Source organism: Pantherophis guttatus, chromosome 7, assembly GCF_059756535.1.
Source record: "Pantherophis guttatus breed Tessera chromosome 7, ASM5975653v1, whole genome shotgun sequence".
Lineage (NCBI taxonomy): Eukaryota > Metazoa > Chordata > Lepidosauria > Squamata > Colubridae > Pantherophis > Pantherophis guttatus.
Window position 1 is genome coordinate 87,691,380 of NC_142069.1, and position 13,831 is coordinate 87,705,210.

General features: G+C 41.7%; 1 protein-coding gene across 1 annotated transcript in view; it reads left to right on the forward strand.

The window, feature by feature from the left end:
- Positions 1-936: 936 nt before the first annotated feature.
- The window catches only part of SLC2A13 (solute carrier family 2 member 13), a 100,249-nt gene continuing 87,354 nt past the window's right edge, over positions 937-13,831 (forward strand). Inside the window, exon 1 of the mRNA XM_034419076.2 lies at positions 937-1,694. Within this exon, the coding sequence (XP_034274967.1) occupies positions 1,103-1,694 (592 nt within the window). The 5' untranslated portion in view covers positions 937-1,102. The remainder of the gene's footprint in view (positions 1,695-13,831) is intronic.

Sequence of the window (13,831 nt, forward strand, 5' to 3'; positions counted from 1 at the left end):
GGAGCAGCATGGCGCTCCCATGTAACACCGCTCCTGCGCGAGCTGCACTGGCTCCCAGTTGTCTTCTGGGTGCGCTTCATGGTGTTGGTTATCACCTTTAAAGCGCTCCATGGCATAGGGCCTAGCTATCTTCGAGACCGCCTGCTGCTACCAACGACCTCCCATCGGCCCGTGCGCTCCCACAGAGAGGGCCTCCTCGGGGTGCCATCAGCCAGACAATGTAGGCTGGTGACCCCCAGGGGGAGAGCCTTCTCTGTGGGGGCACCTACCCTCTGGAATCAGCTCCCCCCAGAGATAAGGAGAATCCAAGACCTCAGTGCCTTCCGTCGCGCCCTTAAAACCCATTTATTTAAACAAGCCGGGCTGGCTTAAGATGAAATTTTTAACTGTTTTTTAAATGTTTTAAACGTTTTTAATTGGTAAATGAGTTTTAATTGGGCCAAATTTATATATCTTTTAATTGTTTTTAATATTTGTTCTGCATGTTTTTTAATCTGGCTGTACACCGCCCTGAGTCCTTAGGGAGAAGGGCGGTATAGAAATCCAATATAAAATAAATAAAATAAAAATAAAATAAGTAAATAGAATAAATAGAATAAATAGAATAGATAAAATAATAAATAAAATAAATAAAATAAAATAATAAATAAAATAAATAAAATAGATAAAATAATAATAAAATAAATAAAATAAATAAATAAAATAAATAAAAAATAAAGTAATAAATAAAATAAATATAGTAGATAAAATAATAAATAAATAAAATAAATAGAATAAATAAAATAAACTCGCAGGACCAAAAAAGGAGGAGGACGACGAGGAGGAGACCAAAAAGCCCCGCCCTCTTGGCTCCTCCTTCAACCACGCCCCTCGGCGAGCCCGACCAATCACCTCCCGCGCCGCCTCTTCTTTTTCTACCTCCTGCTCCACCCCGCCGGGCGTGAGAGGGCGGCGCCCTCGGAGGTGAGCGGACGGGGGGGGTTTGCTCTTGTTCCGCGCCTCTCCAATCCCGAGCGTGGAGCCGGAGCATGAGAGGGAGCTCCGGAGCCTTGCAAACAAGCGAGGGGAAAAACCAGCCCGGCCGGTGGGCAGCGACGGCCCGATGTCCCGCAAGGCCAACGTGGAATACACGCTGCGGAGCTTGAGCAACCTGATGGGGGAGAAGCGGCGCCGGGGGCAGCCTCCGCCTGCTGCTGCTCCTCCGCCGCCTTGCAGGCGGGAGGGCTCGGCCGGTTTGGGCGAACGGAGCTTGATCGCGGCCGCCGAGTCTTGCTCCAGCCTGAACAGCCAGGCTTCTTCTTCGGGAGGCGGCGGAGGCTGCTCGGATCTGGAGCGGGCGGCCCGCCGGCAGTTCCAGCAAGACGAGCCGGTGACTTTCGTCTACGTGGTGGCGGCTTTCTCGGCTCTGGGCGGCTTCCTCTTCGGCTACGACACCGGCGTGGTGTCCGGGGCTCTGTTGCTGCTGAAGAAGGAGCTGCGCTTGGACGCCGCCTGGCAGGAGCTGCTGGTCTCCGGCACGGTGGGCGCCGCCGCCTTGGCCGCTCTCCTGGGCGGCGTCCTGAACGGCTGGTGGGGCCGCCGCGCCTGCATCCTCCTGGCCAGCCTGGTCTTCACCGCCGGAGCCGTCCTGCTGGCCGCCGCCCCCGATAAGGAGACGCTGCTCGGGGGCCGCTTGGTGGTCGGGCTGGGCATAGGTAAGGTCATGGGGGGGTGGTGGGGTGGGGTGGATGGGGAGCACGAGGAGGAGCCCCCGGTTTTTTGGGGGGTGGGGATGAACCGGTTAATGATGGTGAACGAGGAACCGGTTAATAATAGTAAATAACGAACCGGTTAATAATGGTGAACAATGAATCACTTAATAATGGTGAGCAATGAACCAGTCAAATGGTGAAAAATGAACCGGTTAATAATAGTAAATAACTAACCGGTTAATAATGGTGAGTAATGAACCAGTCAGATGGTGAACAGTGAACCAGTTAATGGTGAACAATGAACCAGTTAATAATAGTAAATAATTAACTAGTTAATAACGGATAACAACCAGTTAATGATGGTTAACAAGGAACTGGTTAATAATAGTAAATAACGAACCGGTTAATAATGGTGAACAATGAACCAGTTAATAACGGTGAGCAATGAACCAGTTAAATGGTGAAAAATGAACCAGTTAATAGTGAACAATGAACCGGTTAATAATAGTAAATAATTAATCAGTTAATAACTGATAACAACCAGTTAATGATGGTGAACAAGGAACCGGTTAATAATAGTAAATAACTAACCGGTTAATAATGGTGAACAATGAACCAGTTAATAATGGTGAGCAATGAACCAGTTAAATGGTGAACAGTGAACCAGTTAATGGTGAACAATGAACCGGTTAATAATAGTAAATAATTAACCAGTTAATAACGGATAACCAGTTAATGATGGTGAACAATGAACCAATTAATAGTGAACAATGAACCAGTTAATAATAGTAAATAATTAGCCAGTAAATAATGGATAGCAACCAGTTAATGATGGTGAACAATGAACCGGTGGTTAATAGCAAATAATTAACCAGTTAATAATGGATAACAATGAACGGATATGAACCGATTAATAATGCTTAACAATTAACCAATTAATGGTAAATAATGAACTGGTTAATAATGGTTAACAGTTAATCAGTTAATGGTTAACAACCAGTTAATAATTGTTAATGAACCAATTGCTAACAAACCAATTAATTGAAAGCAATTAGCAATTCTTAACAATGAAACAATTAGCAATTCTTAACAGTTAACCAGTGGAACTGCTTGCCTCCAGAAGTTGTGGGTGCTCCATTCCGGGGGGGGGGGGGTTGAATAAGGGACTGGGCAGCCACTTGTCTGGAATGGTGTAGGGTGCTTGTGCAAGGGGTTGGGCTAGACGATCTCCAAAGGTCCCTTTCAGCTCGATTCTGATCCTCCCCATGGCAGCTGCAGTGCTGAACTGAGGGGTGCTTGGTGCTTTTCGGTGGTTCTCTTGCAGACATTGCATTGCCCGGCTAGGAAACGTCATCAGTGCTAGGAGGGAGTGTGGTTTGTAGGGAGGAGCAGGAGGAGGACCAAGCAATCTTTGGTTCGGTCTGAGCTTGCTTGCTTTTTTTTTCAGACGTTTTATTACCCAGCTAGGTAACATCATCAATGCTAGAAGGGAGTGAAGGAGGAAGATTGGGGGGGTCCTTTGTGCTCTCTGAACTTGCAAATTTTCCTGCAGGCGTTTCATGGTCCAACTAGGGAACATCATCAGTGTTAGGAGGCTGAGTGGTTTGTGTAGTAGAAGAGAAGGAGAGGAGGAGGACGACGACTTGGTGCTCTCTGAGCTTGCTTGTTTTCTTGGAGACGTTTCATTACCAAACAGGGTAACATCATCAGTGCTTGAAGGGAGTGGAGTTATATGGTATATAAATACACATGGTATATATATATATACTGTTTTTAAATTTTATATGTTGTGTTTTACTATGGCTGTTCACTGCCCTGAGTCCTGTTGGAGAAGGGCGGTATACTAACTAACTAACTAACTAACTAACTAACTAAATAAATAAATAAATAAATAAATAATTTGAAAACAAATAATAAGCACCACTTTAAACTCCTAACATTACGGATATTAATTTGAGATTAATTTTGACAGTTGGAGCCATACTTGGCTGCTGATTAGCTCCCCTTCAGGAATTTGGGGTACCATAAACCTCAAAGACCCCCAGACATGAATCGGCTTTCCATCCGCCACCTGCTGAGCCCCAAACATTTTTTAAACCTCCTTTTAGCCCCAAACATTGATTTATTTTTTTTTAATTTGATTTATATGCCGCCCTTCTCCGGAGACTCAGGGCGGCTTACAATGCGTTAAGCAATAGCCTTCATACTTTTGTATATTTTATACAAAGTCAGCTTATTGCCCCCACAAACTGGGTCCTCAATTTACCTACCTTAGAAAGGATGGAAGGCTGAGTCGACCTTGAGCCTGGTGAGATTCGAACCAGCAGTAAATTGCAGGCAGCTGTGTTAATGACAAGGTGCTCTAGACCACTGTGCTATCAAGGCTCCTTTGACTTACGGGATAGACCCCCCGTCGATTTGGGGGGGGGGCGGCTGTTTTAAGTCTTCCCCCACCCCTCCGTGTGCAGTGGTGGGCCTTTTTCAGCTTTACACACCCACAAAATTGCGGTCTACTTTCTAGCCCCTTGGAGACGTAGACTCCTAGGGCTGGAAGGGGCCTTGGAGGTCATCTAGTCCAGCCCCTCCCTGTCCCGAGGCAGGAGATTTTATTGCTTCCCGGACAAAGAGCTTTTCTAATCTTTTCTTGAAGACCTCCAGCGATGCAGGTTTGCCGCTGATGCGTCTTAACGTACTTGCAGTTTTTGTGGCTATGGAAACCCGAATAAACTTTTCTTGAGATTGGTGACGGGTGGAAAGGAGAGACAGCCGACTCCCCCATCGCTTGTGTGAATGTGTAGAATTAAAACGGGAGTTCGGTGTTGTTTTCTAAAGAACCGTTCGGATTTCCCGTCCTTTTTAAATTTCCCGTTCTTCTAAAACGTGCCTGGTTTTTTCTTTTTGGCTGTCTCTCCGATTTTTCATCCGCCACGAGGGCTCATTTTAAGGAACGGAAATATAATGTGGAATAAATCACTCGGATTTGATCTTGATACCCTCGTTTTCAATTCATTTGGAAGATTGTCTTCCTCGTGTTGGTTATCCACGGTGTTTTATTTAGAATTTAAACCGCCTGTGCTCTGTGTAACATATATAGTGCTTTGAATAATCTGCTGTAGTTCTTTGAATTTCTCATGAACTAACGCAGATCACCACTTAAAATCCAGATGCTTCATTTGATACCTCGGGGAAAAATTTTAACCTCATCTAAGCAATCGGTTAACTTGTGATATGATGACCTTCACAATCAGTGTTGTAGGTACAGAAGATGCTTTATCATTTATTTAAACTTAAATAACCGTAAATAAACATCCTTTCCATTTATTACAGTATGTCACAGCATATCCAGCAATAAGTCCTGCCCGAGCATTGTGATCTCATACCAAGTCAGAATTTTAAATGATATCCGAAAATGGATCTTCCATTTCTTATATAAAATATTCCTTAAATGCTCTTTCTGTTCAGTTAATATTTATTCCCAAAATACCTTTTAAGAAGTTGGCCTCATAAGGTTAATTTATCAATAGGGTAGAGTTATATGCTGGGGTTTGGGTTTTTTTTTGGGGGACTTTTATTTAATCTTTGGGTGTTTTTATCACATGGCACATTTCAAGCAGTCAAAACAAAAATGCACAAGTTCAGGAGAATATTTAAATTTTGCTTAATTCTGTGATTCTAATTTAATTCAATCTGGTCGATGTGATTACTGTCTTACATGCATCTACATTATATTTTAAAAGTGACACAAATTCTGGAAGTTTAACCTAAGGTTTTGAAAACTGCACATAGTTGTTATATCTAAGTTTTACAATTTTGCTTTATACTGTATATATACTAAGATGGTAATAAGCACCATTATATTCAGCGAGAACTACATTATGCTATTAGAGGCTGTAACTGTTACGCTTTTCAAGTAATTTAAAGAAGCTTATATTTTTTTTTCCCCCTCTCTTCTATCCTAATAACAATTCAGAAAAATAGATTGGACTGAAAAAAAAATAGTGACTGGATGAATCTATAATTTATTATTTTTTTAAAGAAAAATATTGGAATAACATTTATCTGCTGATAAATGGTAGCCAAATACGTACGTAGAGGAGAATTGTCTGCTGCAGAGCCTATCCAGGTAGTCCTCGATTTACGACCACCGTCGAGCCCAAAATGTATGTTGTTAAGTGAGATGATTTGTTAAGTGAATTTTGTCCCATTTTATGACCTTCCTTGCCTTTCAGTCACTAAATGAACTGTTGTAAGTCGAGGACTATCTGTATGATTTTTCAGCTTCTTTGAAATCTTTTGGAAATTCGTTTTAATAAGGCTGGCCCTTTGCTTTAACTCAAAGCTGTCAGAGTATATGAATATTCATAGACTGGAATAGGTTAGCCAATGAATGGCATAGCAACAGCCAATGAGGGCTGTTTTGGAAACAGAAACTTAAGAAGTCTGGGCGTGGCTTAGCCCTGCAGCTTCTGAGTCTGTGCAGAGAAACTGAAACTAGTCTGCTCTGCTGAAATGAAACTAACTGTTCTCTCCTGCCTTGTGTTTTGCTTGTAACTGCTACTATGTTGAAGAAGAATCTATATTGGGATTGTACATTTATCTTCATGTATTATATGTATATGAAGAAGTTAATGAATCCTGCTGCATCAGTTATCTGTGTGTGCTTTTCTGGATTTGATTTCTACTGCAAACTCTGATAAAGGCCTGGGCCCAGATGTGGCCCACAGGGTGCTTAGATCTGGCCCGCAAGGCTGCCCTGGAAACAGCGAAGGAACGGCCCGCAGTGCCTCTGCCAGTGAAAACGGAGTTCGGGAGAGCCGCATGCGCCCCTCCCGAACTCCTGCAGAGGGTTGCAGGAGGCCGTCCCAGGCGAAAACGGAGCTCGGGAATTCCATGTTGGCTGGCAGAGCGCTCGGGCCATCACAGGCACCCCCAACACGAGTGACGCCAAGCTGGCCACGCCCACCCTGGTCATTCCCCCCATGACCCCCCCTCGGTCAAACACAAACCTGATGCAGCCCTCAATGAAATCGAGTTTGACACACCTGCTTTAAACAGTTTCCAACTTGATAATTCATAATTCCTTCTCTTGGTTCCTCTCTTACGAATGCTTCTTGTCTATGTGTTTCTGTTGTGTTGTCATCTTTTCTCTCTCTCTTTTTAATATATTCCTTTCGGCTGCTTCCTACAAGAGAGAATTTCATTAGTAATTCAGTTGGCTCCTCTATTGACTGCACAGGACACTAGACCCATCTTTCCAATCGTACTGATTTGATTTCAGATTTGATTTATCGCCATCAGTCCATTCATTTCTATTAGAACAGGAAGCTGGGGTGGAACAAAACTTTGAGGGAACTTTTTAACTGCCATTTTGCGTGTGACATTTTCATTTTGAGTGACAATCCATTATTAATGAAGGCTTCCATTTGTTCTGCTCAGAACAACCCGTCAATTAGAAATTTAAATGTTTAAAAAGCGTTTGAACAATTTTTTGCTTCTATAATATGTACTCTGGCCAGCTTTGCTCAAAATCTTTTGGAAACTGAAGGAATCGGTACAGGTGGTTCTCGACTTGCAAGCCTTCGCTTAGTGACCGAAGTTAGAACAGCACTGAAAAAAGCGAGTTATGACCGATAAAGATAAAAAAGAATGGGGCATAAAGACAGGATCCACAGAACCAAAAATTTTACTAGGAACAGATGAGAAAGTAATAAGAAAAATATACCAATACCTACTGGAACATGCCATGGTGGAAGAACAGGTGAAAGAAACCATGTTAACTTGGAGTAAAACTTTGGTTACAGTATCGATTTAGATAATTGGCAGGAATTATGGGAGAGAAATAGAGAACTAACTTTAGCCACCACGTATAAAGAAAACTTATACAAGATGTTCTATAGGTGGCACCTCCCACCCACAAGATTAGCTAAAATGAACAAAAACCTCTCACCAATGTGTTGAAAATGTAAGGCAACGCTAGGAACTTTTTATCATATGTGGTGGGAATGCCCAAAAGCAAGAGATTTTTGGCACCAGATAAAACGATGGCTGGAAGAGATGTTAAATCAAAACATAAGACTCAACACCAGAACTTTTTCTATTGGGTATTACAAAGGACAAATATAATAAAGGAACAATATATTTAATGTTGCATATACTAACGGCAGCTAGTTTGGTCTTCATGCAAAATTGGAAAAGAAGAGATAATAAGATACTGACTTGTGCTGAAATGGACAGGCTGACTTTAGAACTCAAAGACAAGGGTGATACGGAATATTATGAAATCTGGAATAAAATGTATCAATGGTTGGAGAGGAGGAGAAATGTTGGGACAAAAGAATAATGATAAGTTGAGAGTTTGAACATTTTTATGCTAGTATTCTATGATAGGTAGGAATGATATTGGTATTGAAGTAATCTTCACAGATGAATTTATGTGTTTGAATTGTGATCGACTGTACATACTTATATATTGAAGATGAATTGTATTTGTTGTAAGGTAAAACTTGATGGAAATGTGTAAACCAGAAAAGTGGCACCATGTCCAGTGTTTTTAATTGTATATTTAATAAAAAACTTTTAAAAAACAAACAAATTAAGAGGCGTGGCAACTGGCATGTACTTATTACGGTTGCGTTATCCCGGGGTTAGTGGTCCCGTTTTGCGACCCTCTGACTAGCAAAATCACGGAGAAAACTGAATTCGCTTAACAACCATGTTCCTAATTTAAGAAGTGAGGAGATTCACTTAACAACTCTAGTAGCAAGAAAGGCTGTAGAAAGGGACAAAACTCGCTTAACAACTGTCTTGTTTAGCGATGGAAATTCTGGGCTTAGACCTCGTAAATCGAGGTCTCTATTGTCTCATAACCATATTAATGTTAAGGACTATGTTAAATAACAAGATGCTAAGTTAATATCAAATTGCCCACGAAGGCAGAAGATACATCTTTATTAAACAATTTCAGGACTTTTCAGCACAGTGAATATTCTCTCTGAATATTTATTTCTGAGAAACGATCATTAAGTTGGAATAGGGCTGGAATGAATCATGGACAAGCCAAGAAAAATTGGCAAACTCTAACTTAGTGCATCATGGGCAGCTTAATTAATTTAAAAAAAAAATATCACAATTTGTTTGCTCTAAGACAGGTGTCGGCAACCCGTGGCTCTGGAGCCGCATGTGGCTCTTTCATCCCTCTGCTGCGGCTCCCTGTCGCTGATCGGCTCCACAATTGATAGGGCTTTCGGTTAGGACAGGTAGAGGAAAAAGGACGCCGCGCTAGGAGGAGACTCTATGGTGGGGGAACTGGACTTCCGGTCAGCTCCAGAATTGAACGGGGGACCTTTGTGGCTCTGAGTGTTTAAGGTTGCTGACTCCTGCTCTAAGAATTAGTTAGATTTGATCTGTCAAAACTGGGATTGTAGCATCTGTCTACAATAAATTGAAACTTGAGTTGATAGGAATACACTGTATAGCAGAAACCTCACATATACTCATTTGTTGTTATTCTATACAGGTAGTCCTCAACTTATGGCCCCAATTGATCCCAATTGCTAAGCAAGACAGTGAAGTGAGTTTTGCCTCGTTTTACGACCATTCTTCCCACAGTTGTTAAGTGAATCCCTGCAGTTGTTAAGCTAGTAATAAGGTTGTTAAGTGAATCTGGCTTCCCCATTGAGTTTGCTGGTCAGATGGTCGCAAAAGGGGATCATGTGACCCTGTGTTGTGGCCCGTCAGCGGCCTGTGCAGCCGCTGGGACACTGCAACCGTCATAAGTACATGCCAGTTTACAAGCATCTGAATTTTGATCATGTGACCAGGGGGATGCTGCAACGGTCGTAAGTGTGAAAATCGGTCATAGGTCACTATTGCAGTGTCATGGTAACTTCTAACGGTCACTAAACAAAAGGTTGTAAGTCGAGGACTATCTGTAGTACAACTCTAATGTAGGTGGCTGTTTTATCAGAAGTAACATACTTTCAGGTAAATACATGTGAATATTAGCAGCTCGCTGAATTTGGAGATGGAGAGTGGTGCAGTGGCCTAGAGGCGGAGCTCTCGCCTCACAATCAGGAGGCTGTGAGTTCGATCCTAGGTAAAGGCAGATATTTCTCTCTCGGCACAATGAGAATATATCTACTGAACAAAACTCCGTACTGGCGACAGGAAAGGCATCTGGCCAGTAAACACTCAGCTCCATTCAGTTGCCCCGACTCCACCCTGCAAGGGATTATGGGGTCGTTAAAAGAAGATGATGATGACTGAATTTGGAGATGGAGGGATAAAGGATTAATTTTTTTATCCTCTCCATATTTATTACTTGTCAAGAACGATCAATCTACGCTTACGAGTACCTGAAATCCGTGGGATAAATTAGTCATGGTGGAAATGAAGCACCATCAATTTAATTTTAGTGAAGTGGCTCAGCAATTAACAAGCTTAATCTACATTTACAGTACAGGTAGTCCTCGATTTACAACCACATTTGGGCCCAAAGTTTATGTTGTTAAGTGAGAAATTTGTTAAGTGGGCCTTCCCCCAATATTCTTGCCACATTTGCTAAGTGAGTCACTGGGGTTGTTAAATTAGTAACATGGTTGTTAAGTGAATCTGGCTTCCTCACTGAGTTTGCTTGTCGGAAGGTCATAGGTCAGTTTTTTTCAGTGCCTTTCTGTCCTCGAACGGTCATTAAACGAATCAATGTCATTTGAGGCCTACCTGTGGTAAAAATTCAAAATTCTGCGCACCGTTGTCCATCGGTAAGCTGTTTCTAACAGTCCTAAAGGAAATGAGATGGAAATGGAGAAAATAACATTTATTAAATAAGGGTTTAACACGGACGTGACAAGATAATGGGGGTTGGCACGCCAAATTCTGAGAAATTCAAATGCGGATAAAAACGGATTAGAGAGACAGAATGAACAGAAGGAGGAAAGAAGTCTTCATAATGACTTTGTTTTTAGAGAGAGGGGAAAAAAATGAGAACCTCATATTTTGGTTGGTTATTGATCCTTGGGGGAAAACAACATAGTCACCAATCCGACATTACTCATCTAGTTGTTAATTGCAATGTCAAAATACTTTATAAAGTTGAGAATCTGACGTGTGGCGGACAGCCAATGCCGAGGAAAGCGGATGATATCCAAAGCAAGAAACCAAGAGGGAAGCAAATAGGTTTTTTTAAAAAAAATCAATATATAATGCTGAATTAAAATGACACGGCTGTCTTGCAAATTACCCGGTTTCCTACCAGCTACCGAAATTGGAAAGGCGAGTAACGTTAGTTATGTTAAGATGAGAAACAAGGATTTGGATTCAGCTGTATTTTGGCAAGTTTTCTTTTTTTCACCTTTCTTGACGTGGTAGAAGACAATTTACATCTTTGTACAAATGAGTCACAGGAACCTTACAGCAAAATAAATAAATAAATACATACATACATACATACATACATACATACATACATACATACAATTCTGATTTTGGAAACCAAAGCTTTGCACTAGGATTATTAAGCCAGGTAGCAAGAAATGAATTTGGAAGGCATCTCACGTTAAATCTTGTTTTTGGTAAATTGTTAAACCAACAATGTCGACTGGCGGCCTCCAGGGGGAGAGCCTTCTCTGTGGGGGCACCTACTGTCTGGAACGAGCTCCCCCCGGAGATACGGAGGATCCCGGATCTGCGTACCTTCCGTCATGCGCTCAAAACGTTCTTATTTCATCAAGCTGGCCTGACCTAAGTTTTCCCCCTTTTTAAATGGAAATTTTAAATTTGGTCTTAAATTATTGGGGTTTTAAATTTTCAGCCAAATTATTTAATTCGTTTTACTTTATTTTAAATTTTGTATTCATATGTTTTATTCCATGGCTGTTCACCGCCCTGAGTCCTTCGGGAGTAGGGCGATATACAAATTGAAATAATAAATAAATAAATAAATAAATAAATAAAATCTTTGGGTAGAGCTAAGAGCCATAAAAAAAACATCAAACTAGTGTCAACTATAGTTATGCAGAAGGAAAAATATAATGGCTCTTCAACTATTTTTTAGGATGGGGACAGAACCAAGCAGTTTGCTGGTTTTCCTTGCAGAAAAGTCTCTACAAGGGTACTTTATTGTCTACTATGAAATAAGAAACATTTTGGTATCGGCTCACGGTTTGCTAAAGCTGTGCGGTTCCAGGTTAACAGCTGGCAAGCATGGTTACGTGGTACTGAGTTGGCATTTGTACAGCCATCTCTCTCTCTCATACTCCACAATAAATATATATATATATATATATATATATATATACACACACACACACACACACACACACACACACACACACACATACATCATTTCATATATAATCCCTTGTGAGGTGGAGTCTGGAGTCTGGCAACTGAATGGAGCTAGCAGAGTGTTCAATGGCCGGATGCCCTTCCTGTCACCAATGCGGAGCTTCGTTCAGTAGATATATTCTCATTGTGCCCAGAGAAATATCTGCCTCTACCTAGGATTGAACTCACAGCCTCCTGATTGTGAGGCGAGAGCTCCACCTACAGGCCACTGCATCTGTCTATATCTCTCTCCTCTCTCTCCTCCCGCTTCTCTCTCTCCTTTCTCTCTCTCTCCTCTCTCTCTCCTCTTTCTCTTCTCTCTATATCTCTTCTTTCTCTCATCTCTCCTCTTTTCTCTCTATGTCTCTTCTTTCTCTCATCTCTTCTCTTTCTCTCTCCTCTCTCTCTCTTCTCTTTCTCTCCTCTCTCTCTTCTTTCTCTTCTCTTCTCTCCTCTTTCTCTTCTCTCTATGTCTCTTCTTTCTCTCATATCTCTCTTCTCTCTCTTCTGTCTCCTCCCTCCTCTCTCTCTCTCTCTATCTCTCTCCTCCCTCTTCTCTCTCTCCTTTCTCTCTCTCTCTTCTCTGTCTTTCTCTCCTCCCTTTCTTTTCTCTCTTCTCTCTCTCCTCTTTCTCTTCTCTATGTCTCTGCTTTCTCTTTTCTCTCTCTTCTGTCTCCTCCCTCTTCTCTCTCTCCTTTCTCTCTCTCTCTTCTCTGTCTTTCCTCTCTCTCTTTCTTTCCTCTCTCTCTTCTCTCTCTCTGTCTCTCTCCTCCCTCTTCTCTCACTTCTCCTCTCTCTCTCTCTCTCCATACATACATATATCTTGTTTTCTTTTATGTACACTGAGAGCATATGCACCAAAGACAAATTCCTCGTGTGTCCAATCACACTTGGCCAGTAAAGAATTCTATTTTATATGAACAACTTTAAACCACGAGGAAATGGATAAAAATTTTGAGCTTTGCGCCTCTGGAAATACCTGGGGATGACCGTTATCTTTTCACTGCCCCTTTCACCGTTTTAAATCTCCAAATCTGGTTTATAGCTCTGGGATTTCATAGTGTTTGCCCAGTCAAATATTAACCAGCTATTACCTTAGTTACCCTTTTCCCCCTCTCAGTCAGCCAAAGTTGGCTTCAAGTTGCAGAATTCTGATTCTCAAAACATCATGCTAAGCCTTGCTGCGTTTGATGGACCAACCCTGATTAAAATACCTTTCATCACCCATCAAAAGTTAATCACACATAAACTGCCAATCAAAAGCCAGGTCTTTTTAATTGTTTCTTTCACGGATTACAATTTGATTTCACCTTGTTTATGTAACAATCTAGAAGCTGAAGACAGCTGGGTTAACTAGATTGCAATTACAGGTAGTCCTCGAGTTACGGCGGTTCATTTAGTGACCGTTTGAAGTTACCACCGCGCTCTAAAATAAAGTGACTTGGAACCTCTTTTTTTTCACACTTAACGACCATGGCAAGATCCCCCGTGGTTATGTGATTTACATTCGGATGCTTGTCAACTGATTCACATTTATGACGGTTGTAGCGTCCCGGGGTCATGCGATACCCCTTTTGCGACCTCCCGACAAGCAAAATCAATGGGGAAGGCCATTGATTCATTTAACGACCGTGTTACTAATTTGAGAACTGTAGTGATTGACTTAACAAATGTGGCGAGAAAAGTAAAATGGGGCAAAACTCAAATTTCTCACTTAACAACATCAATTTTGGGCTCAATTTGCCATCGTAAATTGAGGACTAACTGTATTAATAGGAAGTGGGAATTGCCTAGGTCCCCGGTACCCAAAGGTAATT